This window comes from Peromyscus eremicus, chromosome 14, assembly GCF_949786415.1.
Source record: "Peromyscus eremicus chromosome 14, PerEre_H2_v1, whole genome shotgun sequence".
Lineage (NCBI taxonomy): Eukaryota > Metazoa > Chordata > Mammalia > Rodentia > Cricetidae > Peromyscus > Peromyscus eremicus.
In genome coordinates, this window is record NC_081430.1 from 60,126,721 (window position 1) to 60,149,860 (window position 23,140).

Consider the following 23,140-nt stretch of genomic DNA (forward strand, 5'->3'; position numbering starts at 1 on the left):
GAGGTGTTCACGTGCAGGGCCTGGCCCCGCCCTCTCGCGTGGCACAGTCTGATTGGCTGGCCTCAGCAGGGGGGAGGGGCAGGGCTTCTGGAACGGTCGTTGTGGCGCTGGGCGGGGAACTTCAATTGAGGCTTTTGCCACCTTTGGAGCTGGGCGGTTGAGGCAGCTCCTGGGCGCCGAGGATGTTGCGGAAGCTCACGGTCGACCAGATCAATGACTGGTTCACCATAGGCAAGACCGTGACCAATGTGGAGCTGCTGGGCTTGCCGCCCGCCTTCCCTGCCGAGGCAGCCCGGGAGGAGGTACAGCGCCCGGATGCAGCCCCCGGAGAGGCCCCTGCGGTCCAGGCCCAGGATCCAGGTCCAGTTGTGGCCACAGCATCGGCCCGGCCAGCTTCAGCCTTCGGGAGGTAGGGAGCCTGGGAGGGGCTGGGGAGGTCTGCAAGCAGGTGAAGAGCACCATGTAGCCTGAGCCCTTAGCAAACAGGTGCCTTCCCAGGTTTTCCTGCAAGAGGCTGAGCCTCCCAAGAATTTGTTTATTTTAAAGAATTTATATATTGATTATATATAGTGTTCTGCCTGCACGCCGGAAGTGGGCACCAGATCTCATTATAGATGGTTGTGAGCCACCATGTGGTTGCTGAGAATTGGAATCAGGACCTCTGGAAAAGCAGCCAGTGCTCTTAACCTCTGAGCCACCTCTCCAGCCCTGTTTGTTTATTTTAATTCCCTGCCTGTTTTGGTTTTTTGTTTTGAAACAGGGTCTTGTGTAGCCCAGCCTGGCCTCAACTTACTATGCCCCCGTGGATAACCTTGTATTTGTCATTCTCTGGCCTCTACCTCCCCAAGTCCTGAGATTACAGGTGTGAGATTACAACCCCAAGTTCATAGACTGCTTTAAAATTTTTCATTGCAAGCTTTCTGTGTGTGTGTGTGTGTGTGTGTGTGTGTGTGTGTGTATTTGTTCTGGATACCTTGTTAGAGTAGGTTCTTCCACTCTGTTGGCTCCTGGGGATTGAATTTGGGTCATTGGGATTGCTGACAAGTGCCTTTACCCAGCTGAGGCATCTCACTGACCCAGATGCTGCCTACCTTCTTCTCTAAAAGTTTATTTTATTTTTGAGGTGTGTGTAGGGGGAACCCTAGTGCTGGAGTTAGAGGCTGTTGTGAGTCACCTGGCCTGGGAGCTGGGAATAAAGCTCAGGTCCTCTGTAAAACCATTATACACTTTTAATCCCTGGTCCCTCTCTCTAGACTCCCCAGACACTGGTTTTGGAAGTTAGTTGTAGGTTTCCAGAAACTTGTGCAGAGTTACCAAAATGTCCCCTTCCCTTCTGCATTTCCCATTGATATTTTTGTGCATACTTCAGTGTGGTAAAGGATTATTATTCAGACCCCTCAATTGACACTTGGGTCTTTGGTGGTGTTGCACACACGGTGTGGATTTGGACACGTGGTGGAGCACATCTGTCACCATCTTGGTATCATTAGCAGTAAAAATCAATGCGCTCCACCTGTTTTACTGCTCCGTAACCTTTGACAGCTAATAATCATTTTTTTGTTTCCATGTTTTCCTTCTCCAGAGTGCCGTGTGGCTGAAACCCCACAATCTTAGCCCTCTAAGACTAGCTGCTTTAATTCAGTAATATGCAGTTGAGATTCTATAGCTCTATGGGGTTTTTAGTGTAGCTTGAGATCCACTGGCTGGAGGTAGCATATTTATCTACTGACACAGGTCTTGGTTCTTCCCCAGTTCTGGAAGTTAGGAACGAAGCTGTTGTAGACATCCCTGTACAGGTTTCTCGGAAATGTAAGTTTGCAGCACATTTGTACATTTCAGTAGGTAAATAGCAAGGAGTTTGAATGCTGGCTCCTTGTTCAATTTTATTTTATTATTAATTTAAGTTTATGTGTGTCTTTTTGGTTATATGGAATATGTGTGCAGGTGTCCATAGAGGCCCGAGGAGGTGTCGGATCCCCAGGGCTGGGAGTGGCAAGCAGTTATAAGCTACCCAAGTGGGTGCTGGGAACTGAACTCTAGTTCTTTGGAAGAGCAGCAAGTGCTTTTAACCACCAGGCCATCTCTCCAGCCCCTTGGTTCAGTTTTATTAACTTTCACCTCTCACTATCTTTGGGTTAAGCATCTGCCTTCAGTTCCGTGTGGATGTGGCAGAAGGACACCCTCTGTTTAGAAGAGACCTGGATGTGGTGAGCGGAAACCAGCATAGTAGTGCTCTAGCCTGGTTCCTCTCTGTTACTCAACCCTAAATCCAGCACTCTTTGCAGTTGTTGGGGAGCCTTTTGTTTTTAATGAAAAACATATTTCGAGACAGTGTTTCACTATTTTGCCCAATTTGATCTTGAACTGAGCATAAGTGATCCTCCTGCCTTATCCTCCTAGGCACTGGAATTACAGGTATGCACCACCAACTTGAATATCTCTTTAATTTTTAAAAATTAATTTATTATTTTGTATATCTGTGATATATAGATGTGTGTGCTGGCTTCGGCAGCATATATACTAAAACTGGAACATGCCGGGCAGTGGTGGCACACGCCTTTAATCCCAGCACTCGGGAGGCAGAGCCAGGCGGATCTCTGTGAGTTCGAGGCCAGCCTGGTCTACAGAGAGAGATCCAGGACAGCCTCCAAAGCTACACAGAGAAACCCTGTCTCAAAAAAAACAAAACAAAAAAAAAACCCAAATAAAAAACAAAACAAAACAAAAAAACTGGAACAACACAGAAAAGATGATATATAGGGGTGTGTGTGAGCATGTGGGCAAGTTATGATCTGGTCGAAGGACAACTTCCAGGAGCCACTTCTTGCCTTCTGCCTTGTCAGGTCAGGGTCTCTCCCTCCCTCCCTCTCTCTCTCTCTCTCTCCCTCTCTCTCTCTCCCCCCCCCCCCCCTCTCTCTCTCTTTAGTTTTCTGAGACAGAGTTTCTCTGTGTAGTCCTGGCTGTCCTGGAACTCGCTCTGTAGACCAGGCTGGCCTCGAACTCACAGAGATCCACCTACCTCTGCCTCTTGAGTGCTGGGATCAAAGGCGTGCACCCCACCCCCTCTTGATTCTGTTTATTTCATGTTAGCTGGCTGGACTGCCTCTCCCCTCACCTAGGAGAGCTGGGGTCATAGGTGAGTTGCAGCTGTGGCTGGGGGCGTTTTGTGTTGGTTCTAAGGACGGAACTCAGGTCGTCAGGCTTGTGTGGCAAGTGCTCTTACTTGCTGAGCCATCTTGCTGACATTCTTGTGTCATAGCCTACTTAAGGTTCTACACCTGCCTCAAGCTTCCCTGGAGACGTGTAATGCTTTAATTCATTTATTTTGATACTGGAACTAAATATGTATTGACCTTGTCAGAAACTAAAAGTATAGATCCATTTGTCGTTTAATGCCTAAGGAGCAGTTTTTAAACCCTCCAGGTCTTTATGGACTGAGACTTGTTAAGTCAAAAGTGGGTTTGTGGTGACGTGACGGGAGGTGAGTGCCGTTAAAGGAGTGAGACTGGCGTTCATCATGCTGCTTTGTCGGATTGCCAGAACCATTTTACCTTGCCATGCTTTTCTGAGTAAGGCTAGTGGAGGTGGCATTTCTGCAGTGCCTTCCTGGGTCTAAACACACGTCCATCCAGTGTAGTGCTTCTAGAGTGTAGTAGGCTCTCAGACTGAATGCAGCTGTATTATTTAATCCTTACATCAACACTTTGACATTGTTGGACTTCTATTAGTTAATCTGTGATGATTTTGTAAAGGAAAAACAATAGGTTTGGTTGACAAAGTGACATGCCTAATTCCTGTGGCAAGTAGCCCTGATAGGCAGAGTTACTCCCCACAGATATGTGCTGCAGCCTATGAACGTCAACCTGTGAACATGCAGTGTTACATGGAACGTTGTTTTAAAGATATATTTTATGTGTGTGAGCGTTTTGTCTGCGTGTATATGTTTGTACCATGTGAGTGCCTGGTCTCTAAGGAGGCCAGAATAGGGTGTTGGATTTCTTGGAACTGGAGTTATAAGTGGTTAAAAGCTGCTATGTAGGTGATGGGAATCAAACCTGGGTCCTCTGGAAGACCTAAGAGCCAGTGCTTTTAGCCTCTGAGCCATCTCTCCAGTCCTGGAAGAAGGGATTTTGCTGGTATAATTAAGATGAGATATTTTACATTTATTTACTGTGTGGTATGCATGCATGCATGCACACACATGCACGTGTATTTGTATGGGTGTGTGTGCCACAGCATGCATGTGGAGGCCAGGGGATAACTTAAAGGAGTCAGTTCTCTCCTTGCACTGTGTGGATTCTGGGAATTAAATTCAGATTGTAAAGGGTTGACAGCAAGCACCTTTACCCTCTGAGCCGTTTTGTTGGCCCCAGACTTTTTTTTTTTAAATTGGTGTACTTGAATAAAGCAAGTTATTCTTCATGATGTCAGTGTGCCATTGGCAGAAGGCCTTTGGACGCTCCGTCTTTGGCTCTTCCCTGGATCTCAGCCTGCTTGCCTACCTGTAGTTATTGAACTTTCTCTCTTAGGACTGTGTGAGCTGATTCCTTAAGATAAATCTCTGGAATACGTGACTACAGTGTTTCTCTAAGAATTCCTACTGTATCAAGCACGAAGTGTTTAGATTAGTGAGCAGAGGGGAGCTGAGAATGACAGCTGCATTTGGTGTTTGTTGTTGTCTTTGAAACAGTTTCTCTGTAGCTTTGGTGCCTGTCCTGGAACTCGCTCTGTAGACCAGGCTGGCCTCGAACTCACAGAGATCCGCCTGGCTCTGCCTCCCGAGTGCTGGGATTAAAGGTGTATGCTATCGACTGGTGCATTTGAGATTTTTAAAAATGATTTTATTTACTTAATTAATTTTATGTGCATTAATGTTTTGCCTGTGTGAGAGTATCAGACCCCTGGAACTGGATTTACAGGCTGTTGTGAGCTACATGTGGGTACTGGGAATTGAACCCAGGTCCTCTGGAAAAGAAGCCAGTGCTCTTAACTGCTGAGCCATCTCTCCAACCCAATATATATATATATATATATATATATATTGCAAATTCTTGCTTTAACTACATTGCCCTCAAATGTATGACAGTCCTTCCCAGTCTCTCAAGTGTTGGGATTAAAGGCCTGTGTCCTCAAGGCTGAGCATGTGCCCTCTTCCTTTTAAGCCTGGGGATTGAACCTAGTGTGCTATGCATGCTAGTTGAGCGCACAGTTGAGCCCCATCCCAGCCCTTGGATATGTTCTCGTGATAGAGACACCAACTTTATAGCAGACTCACTCAGAGACAGGATGTGACACAGGTCTCTGTCTGAGCAATTGGAAGCTGTTGCCATCAAAAAGGAGGCTTTTGAAAGACCTGGTATGTGGGGGGTACCACACAGATTTGATTTCAGCAGGTAAACTTAGACTTGCCTCTTGGCTATAAATGTAGTGCATGTGGTTGAAAGAAGTTGGGATGGAGCTATACATTTTGGGGTAAGATTCTAAAGCCAGTGTGTCAAGAATGCTCAGACTGTGGGACGGTAGGTCCTAGTGGGGAATGTAGAGGAAGAGAAGACTACAGCTTGATCTCAGTGTGTGGAGTTGAGAGAGGTTGGTAAAGATGAGAGATTTGGGGGGTGGTGGAAGGGTCAAGGGAAGCCATGGCATGAAGCTGCCTGAGCAGAAGGGGCTCACTCAGTGCCCTGCTCATGCATCTCTTTGCACATTTTGGAATTGTTTTATGTGTTGTTTCCCACAGAACAACTTACTGATTGTGGAAATTATCACTGGATTCCTACTATTTACTGCAGCCGCTGACATACAGTAGACACTCAAGTATTGAATGAATGAAATGCCTCTTAGATCCTGGTTATCAAGTGGCTACACTACGCCAGCTCTTTGTTCTGGACAGGAGAGTTGCCCCTATATGAAGAGGGGACATGACCCCTCCAAGGTATGGTGGAAGGGAAGGTTTTTATTATAGATATGAGGGAGAGGACAGCCAGAGGCATCTGGAAGAGTCTAGAACAGGGAGAGAAAGTAGTAGACTAAACACGGCCAGCAGATTGGACCAGGCCATGAGAGGAGAGAGGTGGGGGAGAGTGAGAGAGGAAGACAGAGAGAGCCAAGAGAGCATATGGCTGAAATGGCAGGAAATGAGCAGCTAGGGCAGGGGAAGCCCATGATCTGGAGAAGTTTAGGGTAGGTAGGGGCTGAGTGAGAAGAGCTGAGAAGAGTCACTGGTACTCAGCCTGGAGGCTAGCATGCACTTTGATATGCTAATAGGCACCACAGAGAGCTATTTGTCCCTTCTGACGGTGATGGGGAATGGCTCCTGTGGTAGAGGGGAATGGGTGCCAGGATTGGAAGTAGAGTTTCATTTGTACCTAACAGCTTTCTGATTCACTCCTGCTTTGACTGACTCATAAGATATACCAAGCGGCTGATTTTCCTAAAGGATGTTTTTGAGGGTGTGTAAGTGTGCAGTCAACTGAGAGTGAAAATGAGAATTGTCCTGGCAACTGTACCATATGTATTTCCAGAGTACGAGAGTGGCTACTGTTGACACACTGCCATCCTGGAAGAAAGCATGTCTCTTGCTGGATCTGGCTTCTCAGGATTTTCTGTTACAGCACCTAGAGGAATGTCTGGCATGAGGCCAAAGCTCAGTTACTATTTATAGAATGAGCAGGTTCTCACATCAACGCTTGCACCTCAGGTTGAATGCATGAGTGACTTTCTGTGGGAATATTGCTGTTGGATACAATTTGAGTTCTTAATTGTGGCTGCAGAGCGTCGCTCCATCCAGTACTTGCCTGAACCTATCTACCTGATCTGCTGATGCTGTCTGGTTTTCTGTGCTGATGGCTCCAGCCCCACTGTTACCTGCAGCTTCTGCATTTGCTCTTCTGTGTGGATGGCTCTCTTTGCTCTCCTCTTGGGGTTTTTTTTTTTTCTTTCTTTCTCCAGTGGGCTCCTGTTACCAGGGCCTGTTCAAATGTCTGCTTCTTAGAGAAGTTCCATATTTTCCATAGCTAAAGAACTCTTCCTCTGCCTTCCTTCTTTCCTAGTTTCTCTCATCAGTTTCAGTATTTTTTCCTTCTCCAAGCACTTCCTGGACTCCCAAGCTCTTATTTGTGTTAACAACGACTGGCGTTGTCAGGCATCTTTGTACTCGTGTATGTTTCTGGCTTTGCGCTCTCCCCATCCCAAGGGAACCCAGACGATTCTGAGATCCTGGCTTGTATACCTGGGTGGGTAGGTAGTCCTGTCATCTGCTGACATGGAGAATGCTAGCTAGATGAAGAGCTCGAAGAACTGTGCTGTGTGTGTTAGATGCAGTTTTAGTGATGATGGGTATTTGCCTTGTTCCTCTTTTGAATTTGTGAGCATCTGCGTAGGTCAGAGGCTAGTCAGTTCCTCAGGTACCTTTGCTACTTTATGTGTGTGTGTGTGTATGTGTGTGTGTTCGTTCATGTGTTCATGTGCATGCTATGGTACATGTGTGGAGGTCAGAGTACAACTCGCAGGGGGAGTCAGTTCTTGTTCTACCTTGTAGGTTCCAGGGATCAAACTCAGGTTGTCAGGCTTGGCAGCAGGTGCCTTTACCAGCTGAGCATCTCACTTGCCCTATTTTCATATTTATTTTTTTAAGACAGTTTCTTATTGGCTGGAGCTTGTCAAATAGGTTAGGCTAGCTGACTGGCTGTAAACTCAGGGATCCACCGGACTCTGTCTTTTTAGATTTGCTTTTAGAGCGTATGCTACCATGCTCAGCTGTTTTATGTGGATTCTGGGTTTCAAATTCAGGACCTCATGCTTGTATGGAAGTGCTTTACCAATGGAGCTATATTTTCTGCACCCCACTCCACCAGCTCCTTAAATTTTATCCCTTTGGGAAAGAAGGAAACGTGCTGAGACTTTGGTTTTGAGCATGTTGATTTTATGCTTCCTTTAAGCATCCAAGAGGATGTGTCAGATAGACAACTGCTAATTGCATTTGGACTGTAGAAAGTAGCTTGGGGTTGGGGTAGGACAGGCTGGGTGTGATTCCAGCTCTGCTAGTTACCTTGAGCTTGGCAAGGCACTGAACTTGTCTGAGCTGTTCACTCCTTTGTCAAGTGAGAATTACATCTCAGATGTACAAGGTTTGGATTAAATGAGAAGTTGTGCACAGTACTCAGCATGTAGAATTATTTTAGCATTGCTAAACAGATTGGTCTGGCTAGTAATGACAACTTTTAAAGTCTGTTGTGTAAAGTACTGTACAGCTGTTTTTCTGTGGATGAACTTATTTTCTCTATTCCCTAGCTAAAAATTTTAGCTATTGTGCCCATATAATTTTCAATAAAATGTACCTGAAGCACCCCAGGAGTCCTAAGTACTTAATACACGTACACACACATGCACACATGCGTGCACAGATTTAACCTTAATTCCGTCACCAAATTTAGGCATTGTAAACAGCATGAGGTATAAAACCCTGGATCTGTTAACTATGACAAGAAATCAGATTGTCGGCAGTCCCCAGGGGCTGTTACAAGGTTCTGTTGGATATGAGTCAGGACTCAGAGAGGGCATGACGTTTTCTTTGTTTCCTTCCTTTTGGATCTGGCCAGAACCTAAGTGCCTCTCCCCCTCCTCCAGGCTTCTTGGTGCCCCTTTGTCGTGCAGCTGCTGGCCTGCCTCCTGACTGACCTCCATCCTCTCTCCAGACTCCTACCTGTGACTGTAGTGAACTTTTCTCAAAAACAGGGAAAGCACTGCTGTGCTTTTAAATGGAAGATTGTTTTCACGCTCATGGCCCCTTTCTCTTGTTTCTGTGGAGGGCAACTTGATGTAATGGATGTTGACTTCATTTCAGTATCGCATTATAAGGAGAAGTTCACATTAATCATTTATTCTACACATGGACTCTCTTAGAATAAAAGTCAAGGTTCATTAAGTTTCACAAAAAATATGTCAGACTTCATATTAAATTTCCTTAGTTCTGTGACATGTTTGAGGTATAAGAAAATATTTAAACATTTAGGTGACATTTTAGTTAAAAGCATACTAACCAACAAAAATATTGACTATTTAGAGTCGTTAAAAAGCAATGCTGCTAAAATAGGTCGGCAACACAGGAATTTTAACTTCCGATCTTGTAACAAGATCAGAAACCTGGGGTCACATGACTGTTCTGGTTGATGCTCACAGCTCTGGCTCTAAGGTGACCATGGTGCTCCTTAACTTGATGGGTAATAGTATGGCAGGTTCCATACTCTGTGTGAGCATGATGGAAACCTGTTCTTGGCATTTCTGTCTACGTAACTTGAAATTGTGGGTATTTCATCTTTGTCTGGCCTCTCAGAGCTTTCACCTGGGAGCACAGGGGCCGGGGAACAGGTGATGTCAGAGTCCCACAGGCCAGCGTGCTGACCCCCTCTGTCAGGACTGCTGAGGGAGTCTTTCAGAACTTGCTTGAAGATGTAGACTATTTCCCAGGGAAGTACATCATTTTCTGCCAAAAGTTCTCGAAATCTGAGGGGGATGCAGGGATGAATATTTAGAAATTTATCTTGTATTCCACCTCCCAAATGCAGCTTACATAATATAACTGTGTACTAGGCACTTACTTTGAGTAATCAGAAAAGCTTTGTAATTAAAGCTTCCAGTAAAGAAGTTTTGATTGTAATTAAATTTTTACCAGTAAGCTGTCCAGAGGTACATAGGGTTTTTGCAGATAGGTATTTGGTACATAGGATTAAAGAGTTGGTGAAATGGGGCAGTTTCTAGTCTGAAGGAGGAGCAGCTCACACCACAAGACAAGAACATAGTGTGTGTGTTACCTGCTGAGGATGGTTCCGGTTTGACAGGGCTGCACTTGAGAGCACAGAACTTCCAGTTGTCTCTGTTCAGCAGCTGGGATGGTCGCATGAGGGTTCTGGTAGTTCCTCAGCCAGTTGTAATCCACACCTGTTCTTTTCACTCTCTGTTCATTTTCGATCTCTTGTATTAATCTCTCACGCTCCTTCAGATGCCATTTTAACTCCCGAAGCAGAGTCTTGGTCACCCCGTCGGAGCCGGCACGCTGGGTTTGCTGGTAGGAATCCGTTTTGGGCCATTTCATCCAGCTGAAAAGTGGCATTTTTAGGCTGTGGAGATATTATGTTTACTTGCATAAAATTTTAATGGTTTTTATGCGTGAATTTTTTAAATTTAATATTTCCAGAAAAATTCATGAATCTTTCACTGCTAGACATGCAGGTCAAAATAAGATTAGAACAGGGATTAAAGCTGTTCAATTTCTAACTAGGTCAGTGCTAAAACCCAAGCTTTGAAAATACTTAGATATAACTAAGCAGAAATTAAATAAAACCAAAGATAATAATGCAAACTGAACAGTTTCTGAAAATAACACTTGCTATTAGTAGCTCTTAGGAGGCTTTAGACTATCAATGTCTTAAAAAGTGCTGTCTACAAACACACGGCTGACTTACTCTTTGTGCAGAAAGCATAAAGCTTACCTGACGAGTAGTCGATGTACTGTGGGAATGTTGCCAGAGAATTTGCTTGAGCTGGAGTTGAAACTGCTTCACTCAGGCGGGTCTCATTCTCTTGGAGGTGTCCTCCGGTGAAGGAACGTGTCTCCTTATTTACCCACTGGAACTGTTTGAAACAAAGAACTTTCTATGTTAGGAATGAAGTTCTGTTGTCTTCATTTAGAGAGAATGTTTACTAATTCACCTTGTAACTAAGCTAAAAGAAATATGTATATATATATTTACATTCATATATATATATATCTTTCATCTTCACAAATTAGATAATTGTCTACCTTTTGAATGTAGATTTTTTTGTTTGCAAAAGATGCCGGCAGCTATGGATGCTGGTCCCAAATGCATGCTGCAGAGTCTCTGGAAACGGAATGAAGAGCAGGCGTGTGAGGCACTACAGATGCTCTCCCAGCTGAGGCGAAGATTGTCGCATGATGTGCTGCTTTGCTGTGCATAGCTGTGGGTCACAGTTCCATGCTGTATTTTTATGCCTGTAGAGCTCTAAAAATAACCACACTGCTTTTATTCTTCAGCTTAACTTTCAGGCCATTTGGAAGCCAGGTCACTGTCCCTTCCAATGAAAACAGGAAAAATAGATCCGACTTGACTATATGCAAAATACATACTGTGTGAAGCTTATTGTAACTGAGTGAAGTAGCCAGAGCATGCTGACATCAGTCATGTGGGATGCTGAGCAAATGTTACATTCTACATTCATTTATTGCTTATAAAATAGCAAATCTGTGTGTTGAAGTTGAAATGCTAGAAGACACTAAAGCACCTGGGTAGATAAATGTAGTGTATAATTGATAATCTCTGTGTTCATGGTAGTAAGACAGTGATGTGTTATCAGTGAAAGCAGAGATCTGAAAACACAAAGTTCAAAATAGAGTTATACAGGGTAGGATGTGGCTTAGTGGGTAGAGTGCTTGGCTGGCATGTGTGAGCCCTGAGTTCCATCCCTAGCACCACATAAAGTCAGGTGGTAGTATTACATGCCAGTAATCTCAGCTGGGGATATGGAGGAGGGAGGATCAGAACTTGAAGGCTACCCATGGCTGTATAGAGTTCAAGTCTCAGCTGCAGATGAAACATTGGCAGCCACTGCTTAGGTGAACACAGGTGTGCTGTGGGCTTTGTTGCACGTTTTTCTGTTTAGGTACTTGTCTTGTGAAACAGTGGCTGAGTATGAAAGATATTTGCTTCCTAGCTTTCTGTTAAGTGCTGACATTGTAGCTTTTCCTTTTATAATCTTTATTTCTTCTGTTGCTTTTCTTCCCAATGAACCAAGAATAATAGACATTGTTCACATCAGACCTGTGTGCCGTGTGTGATCAAGAGTGACATGTGTGGTCATGCTACAGTTCCTATTATGTCTGGAAAAGGCCAGATGTCAGGATTCATTATCTTCAGTGGGCAGGCTTTCACATGCCATTGCCTGCACTGGCAGGAAGGGAAAGGAGTGAAGTTTACGTGACAGATGTCCTTCCCAATTAAAAACTAACTGTCCCAAATCATGCAACTTTTGCATTTGGAACTTTGTCGTTATTTAAAAATTTCCTTCCTCTGAAGTGGTAGCAAAACTACAGCATATATTGGAAAGGAGAACAGCCTGATTCCCACTCGGGTCCTCTTCAGTCTGCGTCACTGCCCTGCCCAGCTTTCCCTGCTGACCCACTCAGTGCCCAGCACACCTGTCCTACACTGCAGTCTCCCTCTGCCCCTCAGTTTTGTTTGGTTTTTTGAGACAGGGTCTCACTATGTAGCCCTGGCTGTCCTGGAACTCACTGTGTAGACCAGGCTGGTGCCAAACTCCTAGAGATCCACCAGCCTCTGCTTCGTGAGTGCTGGGATTAAAGGCGTGTGCCACCACACTGCCCCGTCCTCCCTCCAGATTTAGATACACTGACTTCTCAAATGCTTACTCTTTCTCTTATTTGTACTTATTTTTTAACTGCTGTCCAAATTTGTGTATTAGCTCCACTCACTTTTTTTTTTCTTCAACCCTTTTTCTTGGTCTACTCTTCTTTGAACTTGTTCTAGATCCCCTTCTCGGTTTTTAAATGCTTTCTGATGAAATTCCACCGTGTCTCCCTTATTTGCTGGTGCTCAATTGCTCAATAGATATTTACTGATGTCTCTTGTGGTCTGGAGGGTTAGGACCTGAGGATGACTCAGTTCACTAGATGGGTCTAGTTCCTGCTTTCCTGGGGGCTGCTCTTCTAAGGGAAAGATGAATGTGTGTGAGTAAGATAGTTATAGGTTGTCTGTGTTATTTAACATTCTTGCAGCGATCCCCTCGGCATTAGATGAGGGGATCAGGGAAGGACTTTCTGGTTGGGATAATTTTTTTTTTTCCAAGACAGGGTTTCTCTGTGTAGCTTTGGTGCCTGTCCTGGATCTTGCTCTGTAGACTATGCTGGCCTCGAACTCACAGAGATCCACCTGGCTTTGCCTCCTGAGTGCTGGGATTAAAGGTGTGTGCCACCACCACCCAGCGTTGGGATAATTTTAAAATTTTATTTTATTTGTTAACATTTATTTTTACTTTGTGTGCATTGGTGTCTCTTCTGCCTGTGTGAGGGTGTCGGATCCTGTGGAACTAGAGCTACAGATAGTTGTGAGCTGCCATGTGGGTGCTGGAAATTGAACCTGGGTCCTCTGGAAGAGCAGCCAGTGCTCTTAACCACCAAGCCGTCTCTCTGTTCCGGGGGATAATTCTTTTGAATAGGGATTTATTTGTTGATTCCTGAAGCAGGGTCTCATAGTAAAGCCTAGGCTGGCCTCAGACCCACTCTCCTTCTGCCTCAGCTCCTTAAGTGGATTGCTGGCATAAGCCACAGCACCCGCTCTTTGAGCAGAGACTGAAATGACCCGAGAGCACTCCCTGGGGGCCAGCTCTCTTCTCTCCGTGGCTTCCTGGGCATCTCTCCAGACATTGCTCATGTCTGACTTTCACAGAACTTGACTTACCTCCTCAGTTCACCTTGAGTACTCTTTCCTTTGAACTTACTTGTACAAAATGTATTTTCTAGTATTTAGTTTGTGCTATTTATATTATTTTAAGTTTAATTTTTCTCCTTTCTCATGAAATTGTTAAGATTGAAGCAGAGACCAAATACCACTCTCTGTACTGTCTTTCCTACTACCATGTAGTTAAAGAACATATTTGTAGGCAAAATAAGGCAATTCCCTTTTAAAAATTATTTTTTCTGTTTATCAGGGTAAAAAGAGATTAGCATGAGAGTTTATCAACTATGTTGTAAGTTCATAAATGGGTCACTTCTAATGCATCAGAACCTTATTAAGCTATTTTGTGTGGAAGACATGAAACAATTGGGCCATTTTCTGTTGAATGATTGTCGTGTTTGCTTGTTTGTTTGTTTTTTCATTTTTATTTTATGTGGATGGACATTTACCTGCTTGTGTCTGTGCACATATGTGCAGTGCCTGCAGAGGTCAGAAGAGGGTGTCAGATCTCCTGGAACTGGAGTTACAGATGGTTGTGGGTGCTGGGAGGGAGTCAAACTCTGGTCCTCTGGAAGCGCTGCCAGTGCTGCTAACTGCTGAGCTCTCTCTCCAGCTCCAGTTACCTTGTTTTTTTCTAGTCTGCATCTGATTAAATGGATTACAGTCTTCAATGACTTGAAATGGTGCCGTATTGTTTGCAGTTTGTTTATCTGTACCAACTCTAAGTTGCACGACAAAGTCTAGAGGGACGGAATCAGGGAACCTTGAGTGGCTGGCCAAGGAGCGAGGGATGCCTTTGTCAGCATTACTGGTGAGGCCACTGGACATGTTTTTAACAGCATCAGGTTGCAATTACAGAAAGATTTTTTCTTTGTGGGAACGTTAACGTTCTTCTATTTTAATTCTTTTGCTGTGAAACTAAAAAACAAATTGCGCCGGGCGGTGGTGGCGCACGCCTTTAATCCCAGCACTCAGGAGGCAGAGCCAGGCGGATCTCTGTGAGTTCGAGGTCAGCCTGGGCTACCAAGTGAGTTCCAGGAAAAGGCTCAAAGCTACACAGAGAAACCCTGTCTCGAAAAACAAAACAAAACAAAACAAAACAACAACAAAAAAATTGCGTGAGGGCAGTCTGTGGTGGTGACTGCTCCATCCTGGATGTCCAGAAGATGCCAGGTGTGGCACTGGACCTCTGTTGTTTGTGAGTGAATTGGTGAGCAGAGTATCAGTAACAGAAGAATGCTGGTAGCTTTCAAGCAAAAGTAGACAAATGCAGCTCCCATTCCATTAGTGTTTTCCAGAGAAGTGAGCAATGGGATGATGACTATGAAGCTATCTTCCCTGTGATTATGGGGCCAGGAAGTCCCATGACATACTGCATTACATTAGGGAACCAGGTGTAATATAATTCACAGTTTGAAAGCTTGAGAACCTGAGGCGGTGGAGCTGACGGGGTGAATGCTTGAGCCCAAATAATATAGAACCTGGTGCCTCAACTGTCTGCAGTCAGGAAAAATGATGTCCTGGGTCAGCAAATGAGAGAGACCCTCTATCTCCTTTGTCACTCTTAATTTGGGTAGGCTTTCAGTGGGACAGTGCCTTTCTGCCCACACTCGGAAGTTCTTTACTCAGTCTGTTAGCTCAGATACTATCTTCTGAAAACACACTTGTGCAAGACAGAAAACACCCCCTTGTGCAAGAGACAGCTGGAGATGTGTGTCCTCTTTGGCCATCTTATATCATGATGGTTTGGGGAAATTTTACTGTGGCATGAGTGTGTACAACTCAAAATTTGCCCTTTAGTCACACGGTTCATTGGCACGAGTTACATTCACAATGTTTTGTCCCCATGGACTCTGTTGCTCAAACTTTTTTTGTCATCTTTAATAGAAAGTCTGTAACCATTAAGCAATGACTCATTTCCTTCTTGCCCCAGTCTCGGAGAATGTCTACCCTTTCTGTTTCAGTGAAATTGCCTGTCTAGATATTTCACATAAATGGAATCATGTAAGATTTATCCTATTGTGTTTGGCTTATTTCATTTAGGATAATGTTTTCAAACTTCATCATGTTGTTGTATATATCATTACTTCATTCCTTTTTAGGGCTAAATAATATTTCACTATTTGTAAGACATTGTACACTCATCTTTTGATCGTCACTTGGGTTATTTTAATTTGCTGAGAGTTTTGACGTGAAAATGGAGCTTCTAGGGGGGATTTCAGAACTAGAGGATTGCTCACTCAGAAGAAAGTTGTGTGACCTACCATTTCTATTAAAGGATATGCTCTAAGTTTCTCACACCAGCCTTTTGAGAAACTTAGATATTGGAGGGAAAGATCTGGATAAGGCAATGTATTCTGGGATTTCTCAATCACCAACAGCCTCTCCACTATTAACTGCTAGATGGGAAGTTCTAAGAGAATCCAGCTGCTGTGTCCAGTCCCCAGTGCAGTGTTCCCCTGAAGAGAAGGAATAGAGACCCCTCTGCCTGTAGAGATGATTCTCCCAACCTAGCTGCTCTGCAAAGAGGATCTTTGTGTTGCAAGGACAGCTTGATCTGAGGAACAGGAGGCCTGCCGCCTGCACAGCTGAGGCTTTCTACATGCCTTAAAGTCTCCCCAGTTCTCTGAGATAAACTGACTGAAGCATTTGACTTTGGGGTTTAGGTGATGGGTAAGCATGATGTCATAGTACGGCTTTATTTGATAGAAACGACACATATTGGCCAATTTCTTTGTTCCAGGGAATCCCAGCTTCACATAATAAGCTTCTGGGGTGATGTGTGCATCTTGGGTGTCCTTCCCAGGGTTCTGGACTAAACACCAGCATACTGTTGTACTGTTAGGGCCTCTGCACCGAAGCCCACAGCCTTGCCCACAGACTTCTCTGGAGACAACTGCTCAGTGTCAGCAACAGAGATCCCATCCCTTGGTCCATCCCCATAGGCAGTGCTGAGGGCAGTGACCATCAGAGCTTTTACTGGCTTCCATGAGATGAGAACGTTTTCAAAGTAAGCCGCCAATAGATGAGGTTCATGGGAGTACCAGAGGACCAGAAATACTCCTCCAACTTACCCCTTCCTGTTGAAGTCCTTGCCTCCACTCAGCTGTTGAGCATTCTCCAGGTGCTTGGTGACATCTGCCACCGGCTTTCCCTGACACCCTTCCTTGTCTTTGTTGAGATGGTCCTGGAAGTTGCTTGCCACAAAAGTTCCAAAGGCCCCTGTAAAGCATCTTCCTAGGATGTGGTATCATTCAGGCCACCTCAGTACCAAGGTCCTGAGCACTAGGGCGTTGTCCAGTCACAAGCCTGGTCATTGTTCTCAGTGCAAAATGTTTGTTCTTCAGAACGATCCTGGTCCCAGAGCCACCTTGAGCCCCAGCTGTGCATAGACTTATGATACTCCCTTCCTAGGTTCCCCGGAAAATGTGTGCCAGTTCCTCTGCTCAGAATCTTTCAATGACTTCTCTCTTTCAGAAAAAAAAAAAAATCCTTGCTATTACTCCATACCCCTACTCTGATTTTGATTTTTTTTTTTTTTGAGGCAGGGTTTAACCGTGTAGCCCTGGCTGGCCTGTGTAGACCAGGCTGGCCTTGAATTTGCCCAGACGGAGATATTTTACAATTAATTATGAATATTATGAAAAGTTACCCTTTTATCCTGGAATTCTTATTTTACTTTATTTTTGGATTTCAAAAAATACTTTCATTATTATATACGTGTGTGTGGGTGTGTGCCCATGAATGCTCATGCCGAGGAGGGTGGAGGCTGCAGGTACACCTGAGTTGGAGTTACAGGCTGCCCAGTGTGGATGCTGGCAACTGTACTGGGTTCATCGTCTGTGAGAACTGTGTGTACTCTTAACTACTGAACCATCTCTTCAGCCTTGGGATTTTCTTTTGAGATAGCGTCTTACTGTTGTTGGGGTGGGTATGGAGCTCACTAGTGGCTCAGGCTGGCTTGGACTTGTAGCAGTTCTCCCGCCTAAGCTTCCTGAGTGCTGAGTTTACAGAATTCCCTAGACTCTTTGCTCTGTATCCCTAGATACAGCATATGCTTTGTTTACTGGATGGCATGTTCACGAGAGCAAGGACTTAGGTTGGCTTGCTGTGCTGGCTCCACCATCTAAGACAATGCATTCCATGCGGCAGGTGCTTCATAAATGTTTATGCTTGTTTGTTTTGTTTTTTAGATTTATTTATATTTTATGTATATGAGTGCCATATCTGCAAGCTGGAAGAGGACACCAGAGCTCATTATAGATGGTTGTGAGCCACCATGTGGGTGCTGGGAATTGAACTCAAGACCTCTGGAAGCGTAGCCAGTGCTCTTAACCACTGAGCCATCTCTCCAGCCCCTCATAAATGTTTATGCATTGAATGGGTTCTTCCATGCATGCTCGCACATGTGACTTTGTTTACATGTGCAGGTGCATGGTTCTGGGGAAGATGGTGAGGCTGTAGGGGAAATGGGCTTTAGGTCTCGGTGCATCTACAGACTGTCCTGTGTCGGGTCGGCATGGACAGTCAGATCACACACCTCCTCCTCAGCATTCTCAGATGACTTGCTCTTTTTTCAGCTTAGTTGACGAAAACAGTCTATTCTTGTTGCTTTCTTATTTAAATTTATATGTGTGTGGGTGTTTTGCTGGTATGTCTGCCTGGGCACCACTTTCATGCCTTGTGCCTGTGGATGCCATAGGGCCATCAGATCCTGTGGACCTGGAATTACAGATGGTTGTGAGCCGCCATGTGGAGCTGAACCCAGCTCCTTTGGAAGAACAGCCAGGTCTCTTATCTGCTGTGCCATCTCTCCAGCACCACACTTCTCATGATTTTCATGCCTCTATTTGTAACTGAATTTGAATATTAGAACTATTTATTGACTATTTACATTTTCCCCATGACGTCCATAAAATAGGAACTCCCTCTGGCACAGAAGTTTGATGACTTTTTTTTTTTTTTTAAACGGTTCTTTGCAGGTCACTCAGCCAGAGGAGCTCAGAAATGGAATACATTAACAAATACAGACAGCTTGAAGCACAAGAACTTGACATATATGGCCAGGATCAACCAACCAGTGGGCCAGGTCAGCAAGTATCCTTAAATATCTTATATATGATGCATGGATTATTCAGCATTAAAACATCATCCTCCTAAAAGTTTAAGAAATATGGTATTTTGGTCAAAGTAAAAAAAAAAAAAAAACAAAAAACCAAAAAACTTATACAGCTTCTTATAAGTTTTGGGGGGGATGAGTATATAGTAGATTATAAAGTGTTAATTATTTTCTATCTTAAATGTAGAACCCAAATAACCTGTTCTTTGGAAGATTAAACAATGGTCCCTTACCTGACTATTAATTCAGAATATTTAAAATATTTCTTTAGCTGGGTCTGGTGGTGCTCACCTTTAATCTCAGCACTTGCAAGACTGAGGCAGGAGGATCTCTTTTGACTTTGAAGGCAGCCTGGTCTACAAATTGAGTTCCAGGTCATATAGGGTTACACAGTGAGACTCCCACCTCTAAAAGTAAACCAAAATAACTTGGGAAGGGCTTAGGAGATGGCTCAGATGGTAAATTGTCTGCTGCGGAAGCGTGGAGGCCTGAGTTTGGATCTCAAGCACCCACATAAAAGCATCAAGTGGTGGTGTGCACTTGTGATCCCACTGCCGGGAGAGCAGGGATAGGCAGGTCCCTGCAGCCCACTGCCCAGCCGGTGGATGAGCTCTACTTTCCATGAGAGGCACTGTCTCAAAAGCTAAGGTGGGGGTGACGACGGAGACACCTGGCAAGGATCTCTGGCTCCATATGCATGTGAACACCTGAACATGTGCACTCGTGGTCACATGTGAGCGCACACACAAGAGCAGATGGTTGTAAATATACCACACACACACACAAAGACTGGAGTTTTTAATAGTAAACATTAAAACAAAATTCTGAAGAGTAGGAAGTATGAAATAAAAAGGCTATTTTTGTTTTTGTGACAAGGTCTAACTATGTAGCCCTGGCTGGCCTGAAATTCACTGTGCAGGTCAGATTGGCCTCAGATTCACAGGTCCACCTGCCACTGCCTCCTGAGTGAGTGTGGACTAAAGGTGTGCTGGTGCATGCCTGCTGAAAGACGGTTCTTCAACTCCCGTGGCAGGCGCACTGGGGGGAGCATGGGCTAAGTTGCTCCAGCTGCTCTAGTTATTAGTGCTGTGCCCTGTTCGTGTGCCTTGTACCCGCCTAGCCAAGAAGCTCTGTCTCCTGCTCCTGCCCTCATTACCCATGTTCCTACTGAAGGATATAGCTGAGTTAGGGGAACAGTTCCCTCTTCATTTTTAGCCTTTGTAATAATTAGGACGTCTATGCCCAGTAGTAGTGTATTAATCCCTAATACAGATTGGTATGTTCTATTACTTCTGGAAAATTTGGAGACATTACTTAACACCTGTTCTTTCATTTGGTTTTGTGTTTTAACTTTTTGTTTTGGTCACTGTGATGTGTATTTTATTTCTCATTCACCCCGAGGCAGAAATGGCCTTTAGTGCTTTGCTTTTTCCTGTGTTCCTGCTTCAGTGGCGTCGCTGCTGGGTCGGCGCCCTTCAGAGCCTTCCGGACGCGCTGCCTTGCTTGTGCCGCTGGCTGGATGCTGCGTTCTGTTGCTGTGACAATAACCCTTAGAAAATGCAGCGGGGTAGGAAAGGGCTTCAGTCCTTGCTTGCGGGTGTAATGGTAGATTAACTCCCCCAGGAAGAACTGGCTTCATGCACTCAGACTGAGGAGGAGAAGCTCGGCTGAGCCCTCAGCTGTAGCCTCTAGCTATTGTTCAAGGAGTTTATGGCAAAGCTGAAAATCTTGTACAGCTTCCGTGTATGTTAGGTCCACTACATTGCAGTTTGACATCGATTTCATTACAGGTGTCCTGGAGGTCCCCACGGCGTGGCACATTGAGCAGCTAAGCAAGTGATACAGAAGCAGAAACTGCCGGGTTTGGTTCTCTCTCAAGCAATTAAATGGCTTCATCAGTGCAGAGAACTCGTTACCGTTCTCTTTGAAACCGACCCGCGCTGCCCCTCTGAGCAGCTCTCAGTTAAAGTGATGAGGGGAGGGGCTTAATGAGCAGCCATTCTGATGAACAAATCCGTCTTCAGTACACCTTCATTCTAATTAGGTTAGAGTACAACTCCACTTTATAGAACTCTTACGGGTCTTAGGAATGCTGCTTAGTATGCCAGCTGTTTTAAAGTTAGCTTTGAGGCAGTGCCCTTCAGCACTTTTTTCTAAGCAAGCTCACTGGTAATCTTATCTATATACTTCTCTGTAATAATACTTACCTATAATCCTAGTGTTAAAGTTTATTATTTTCCTTTTATTCTTCAAGGGAAGCCAATGTGGGAACTCCAGAGCTAGTTCTATCACATCCAGTGTGGAGAGCAGTGAACAAGGAATGCACCCAGCTGCCTGCCTGTTCCTGCTTTCTGCTCAGCTAGCTTGCTTCATTTGGGCAGTTCAGGGCTGCCCACATGGGTCTTCCCACCTCAGTCAACAATCAAGACAGCCCTCCACAGACATGCCCATAGCCAGCCTCATCTAATAGTCCGCCAGTTGAGACTCCCTCCTCAGGCGATTCTGGGTTGTGCCCGGTTGAAATTTAGAACTTCCTGTCACAAATGTGATCATTCCTGTGTTCATCAGAGGGGTTGTGATGCCATGGAAACCTCACAAGTCAGGTCTGTTAACACTTTCTCTTGCTTGAGAGGAGAGGATGGTGGGGCTCACAGCCTTCATGAAGTCCTCACAGCACTGTAGCTTGGTGGTGCCCTTCCTACCTTGGGAAAGCAGGTGCTGCTTTGTGGCTCCACATGAAGTCACCTGACACTTGGCTTCTGAACAAGGTGTAAAGAAGCCAAATTGAGTGGGGTGGAGAATCCATAGGAGGGACTCCTAACGTGACTGTTTGCTTCCTGGAGTTCGATGTGTGCCTTCTTACTGTGGTGGTGGATGCATGGCCTCTGCGGAGTGATACAACTTGTAGCTGAGGCTGAGCTGCAAAGTCAGGGTGGGATGTCTGCAAGGGAAATCATGGTGTGGCTGTCTTCTGAGTGGTATGAGATGGCATGCCTCCCCTTACAGTGACCATTGGGTGGCCCTTGCTCTGGAGGGTAAGGCGTGCAATCGAGGCTGAGGTCCCTATTTAGAGGAATTTGCTTACTTAAGGGAGGAATTCCAATGGGAATGTGACACTCGGGAAGTATCTTTCATAATGGCCTCTGATTTGGCAAGTGAATTGAATAAAATAGGAAGGAGTCAACCGCAGGTATTCATCTAATGGAGTGGCCAAACTTATGGCTTCTGGATGAAGGTGAAGAGAAATGGGAGTCTCCGTTAGTGTTTAGAAAATAGTTTGGGGTGGTATTTCAAGAATGAAGGAGAGGGAGCAGTGTGGATCTGCGGAGAATATCTAGGAGGAACTCCTTTGGCCTAGGTGAGACCCTGTGTGCAAATGCCTACACGATAACACAGCTGTTCTAGTTCATCATCTGTTTACAGTGAAATCATGAAATCCCACTGATACTTGTGTTTCTAGTTCATGACCACAGGTTTTAAACACAAATACTGTGTTATGTCCAGTTATGTTATATTATAATATCTTTCATAAAATATCATTGGGTTTTGTGTGGGATTAATCTTATTTCACTTGTAAGTATTCAAAACCTTGTTCCTATGTAAAAATTCAAGGATACACATTGAGTTCCATATATTACATTAGAATAACTCTTTATATTTAAAAGTAAATAATCTCTTAAAGATAGAAACTATGTAGGTAGGTGGGTCTTTCATAACAAGGTGGGCCTGGCTTTAGGTTGTGAAGGGCCTTTTCATGGTCTTTTATATGGCAATGTTTAGTTGTTCTGGATGGTATCTTTGGGCAGTCAATGAAAGCCACAATGATCTCTTGTTACTAATGTGCAAGTATTTAAAAAACCACTTTATTTTATTTTACAGTGTGTGTGTCTGTTGTGTGAGTATATACACATGAGTACCAGTGTCCATGGAGACCAGCAGTGTCAGATTCTCCTGGAGCTAGAATTACAGGTGGTTGGAAGCCGCCCGATGTGGACACGGGAAACTGAATTGGGGTCCTCTGCAAGAGTGGTGTGTCCTCTTAACCACTGAGTGGTCTTTCTAGCTCCTAGTGTGTGGATTTTTTTTTTTAAATAAAAAAATTGTATTTACTTAGAAGCATTCAGAATGTTAACAAAACAGGTGCAAATTTTTTTGCAGTTACGGATTGGTATTCAGTTAACAGAGCAACAGTTATCTTCATATAAGCTGCAACAGAGACAACTGAAGATGAAAAACCGAACAGAAAACCTCCCGTCCCCACATACAACTAATTTGTGCTGTGTACCAGCAAGAACCTGCTTTAGATTTCCGTGCCAGTTTACAAGCCCGGACTGGACCAGGAGGGCTGGTGGCTGTTGAGAATGCGACCAGGCCAGGGCTGTCTGAAGACACACTGGGTAGTGTGTTAACTGTGCAAAAAAGACACTGTCCTTTATTTGGCTGGCCTCGAACTCACAGAGATCTGTAACTAGAGTTTTCCTGCTTGCCCACAGTCAGGACAAATCTCTCTCACCTGCCACTCAGACCCGACCAA

General features: G+C 44.6%; 2 protein-coding genes across 4 annotated transcripts in view; one reads left to right on the top strand and one right to left on the bottom strand.

Moving 5' to 3' along the window:
- The first annotated feature begins 72 nt into the window (after positions 1-72).
- Positions 73-23,140, top strand: part of Tdrd9 (tudor domain containing 9) — a 98,622-nt gene continuing 75,554 nt past the window's right edge. For 2 of the 3 annotated variants that reach the window (XM_059279544.1, XM_059279545.1), the window contains exons 1-2: positions 76-409; positions 18,470-18,576. In XM_059279544.1, the coding sequence (XP_059135527.1) occupies positions 183-409; positions 18,470-18,576 (334 nt within the window). In that variant the 5' untranslated portion in view covers positions 76-182. Of the gene's footprint in view, positions 410-18,469; positions 18,577-23,140 lie in introns of all 3 variants that reach the window. The other variant, XR_009382832.1, reaches the window with a different exon arrangement.
- Rd3l (RD3 like) lies at positions 8,996-10,108 on the bottom strand. Its single transcript, XM_059279546.1, has 2 exons — positions 9,810-10,108; positions 8,996-9,501 (listed from the first exon to the last, which is right to left on the bottom strand). Exons 1-2 carry the CDS (start codon positions 10,106-10,108, stop codon positions 9,207-9,209), a joined length of 594 nt encoding a protein of 197 aa, XP_059135529.1. The 3' UTR covers positions 8,996-9,206.

Excerpts from the sequence above, each read along its gene's own strand:
- Rd3l (XM_059279546.1), bottom strand. The coding sequence starts at position 10,108 with ATGCCACTTTTCAGCTGGATGAAATGGCCCAAAACGGATTCCTACCAG. Across the intron at positions 9,502-9,809 it reads ACCGGAACCATCCTCAGCAG|ATTTCGAGAACTTTTGGCAG; the intron begins GTAACACACACA and ends CATCCCCCTCAG.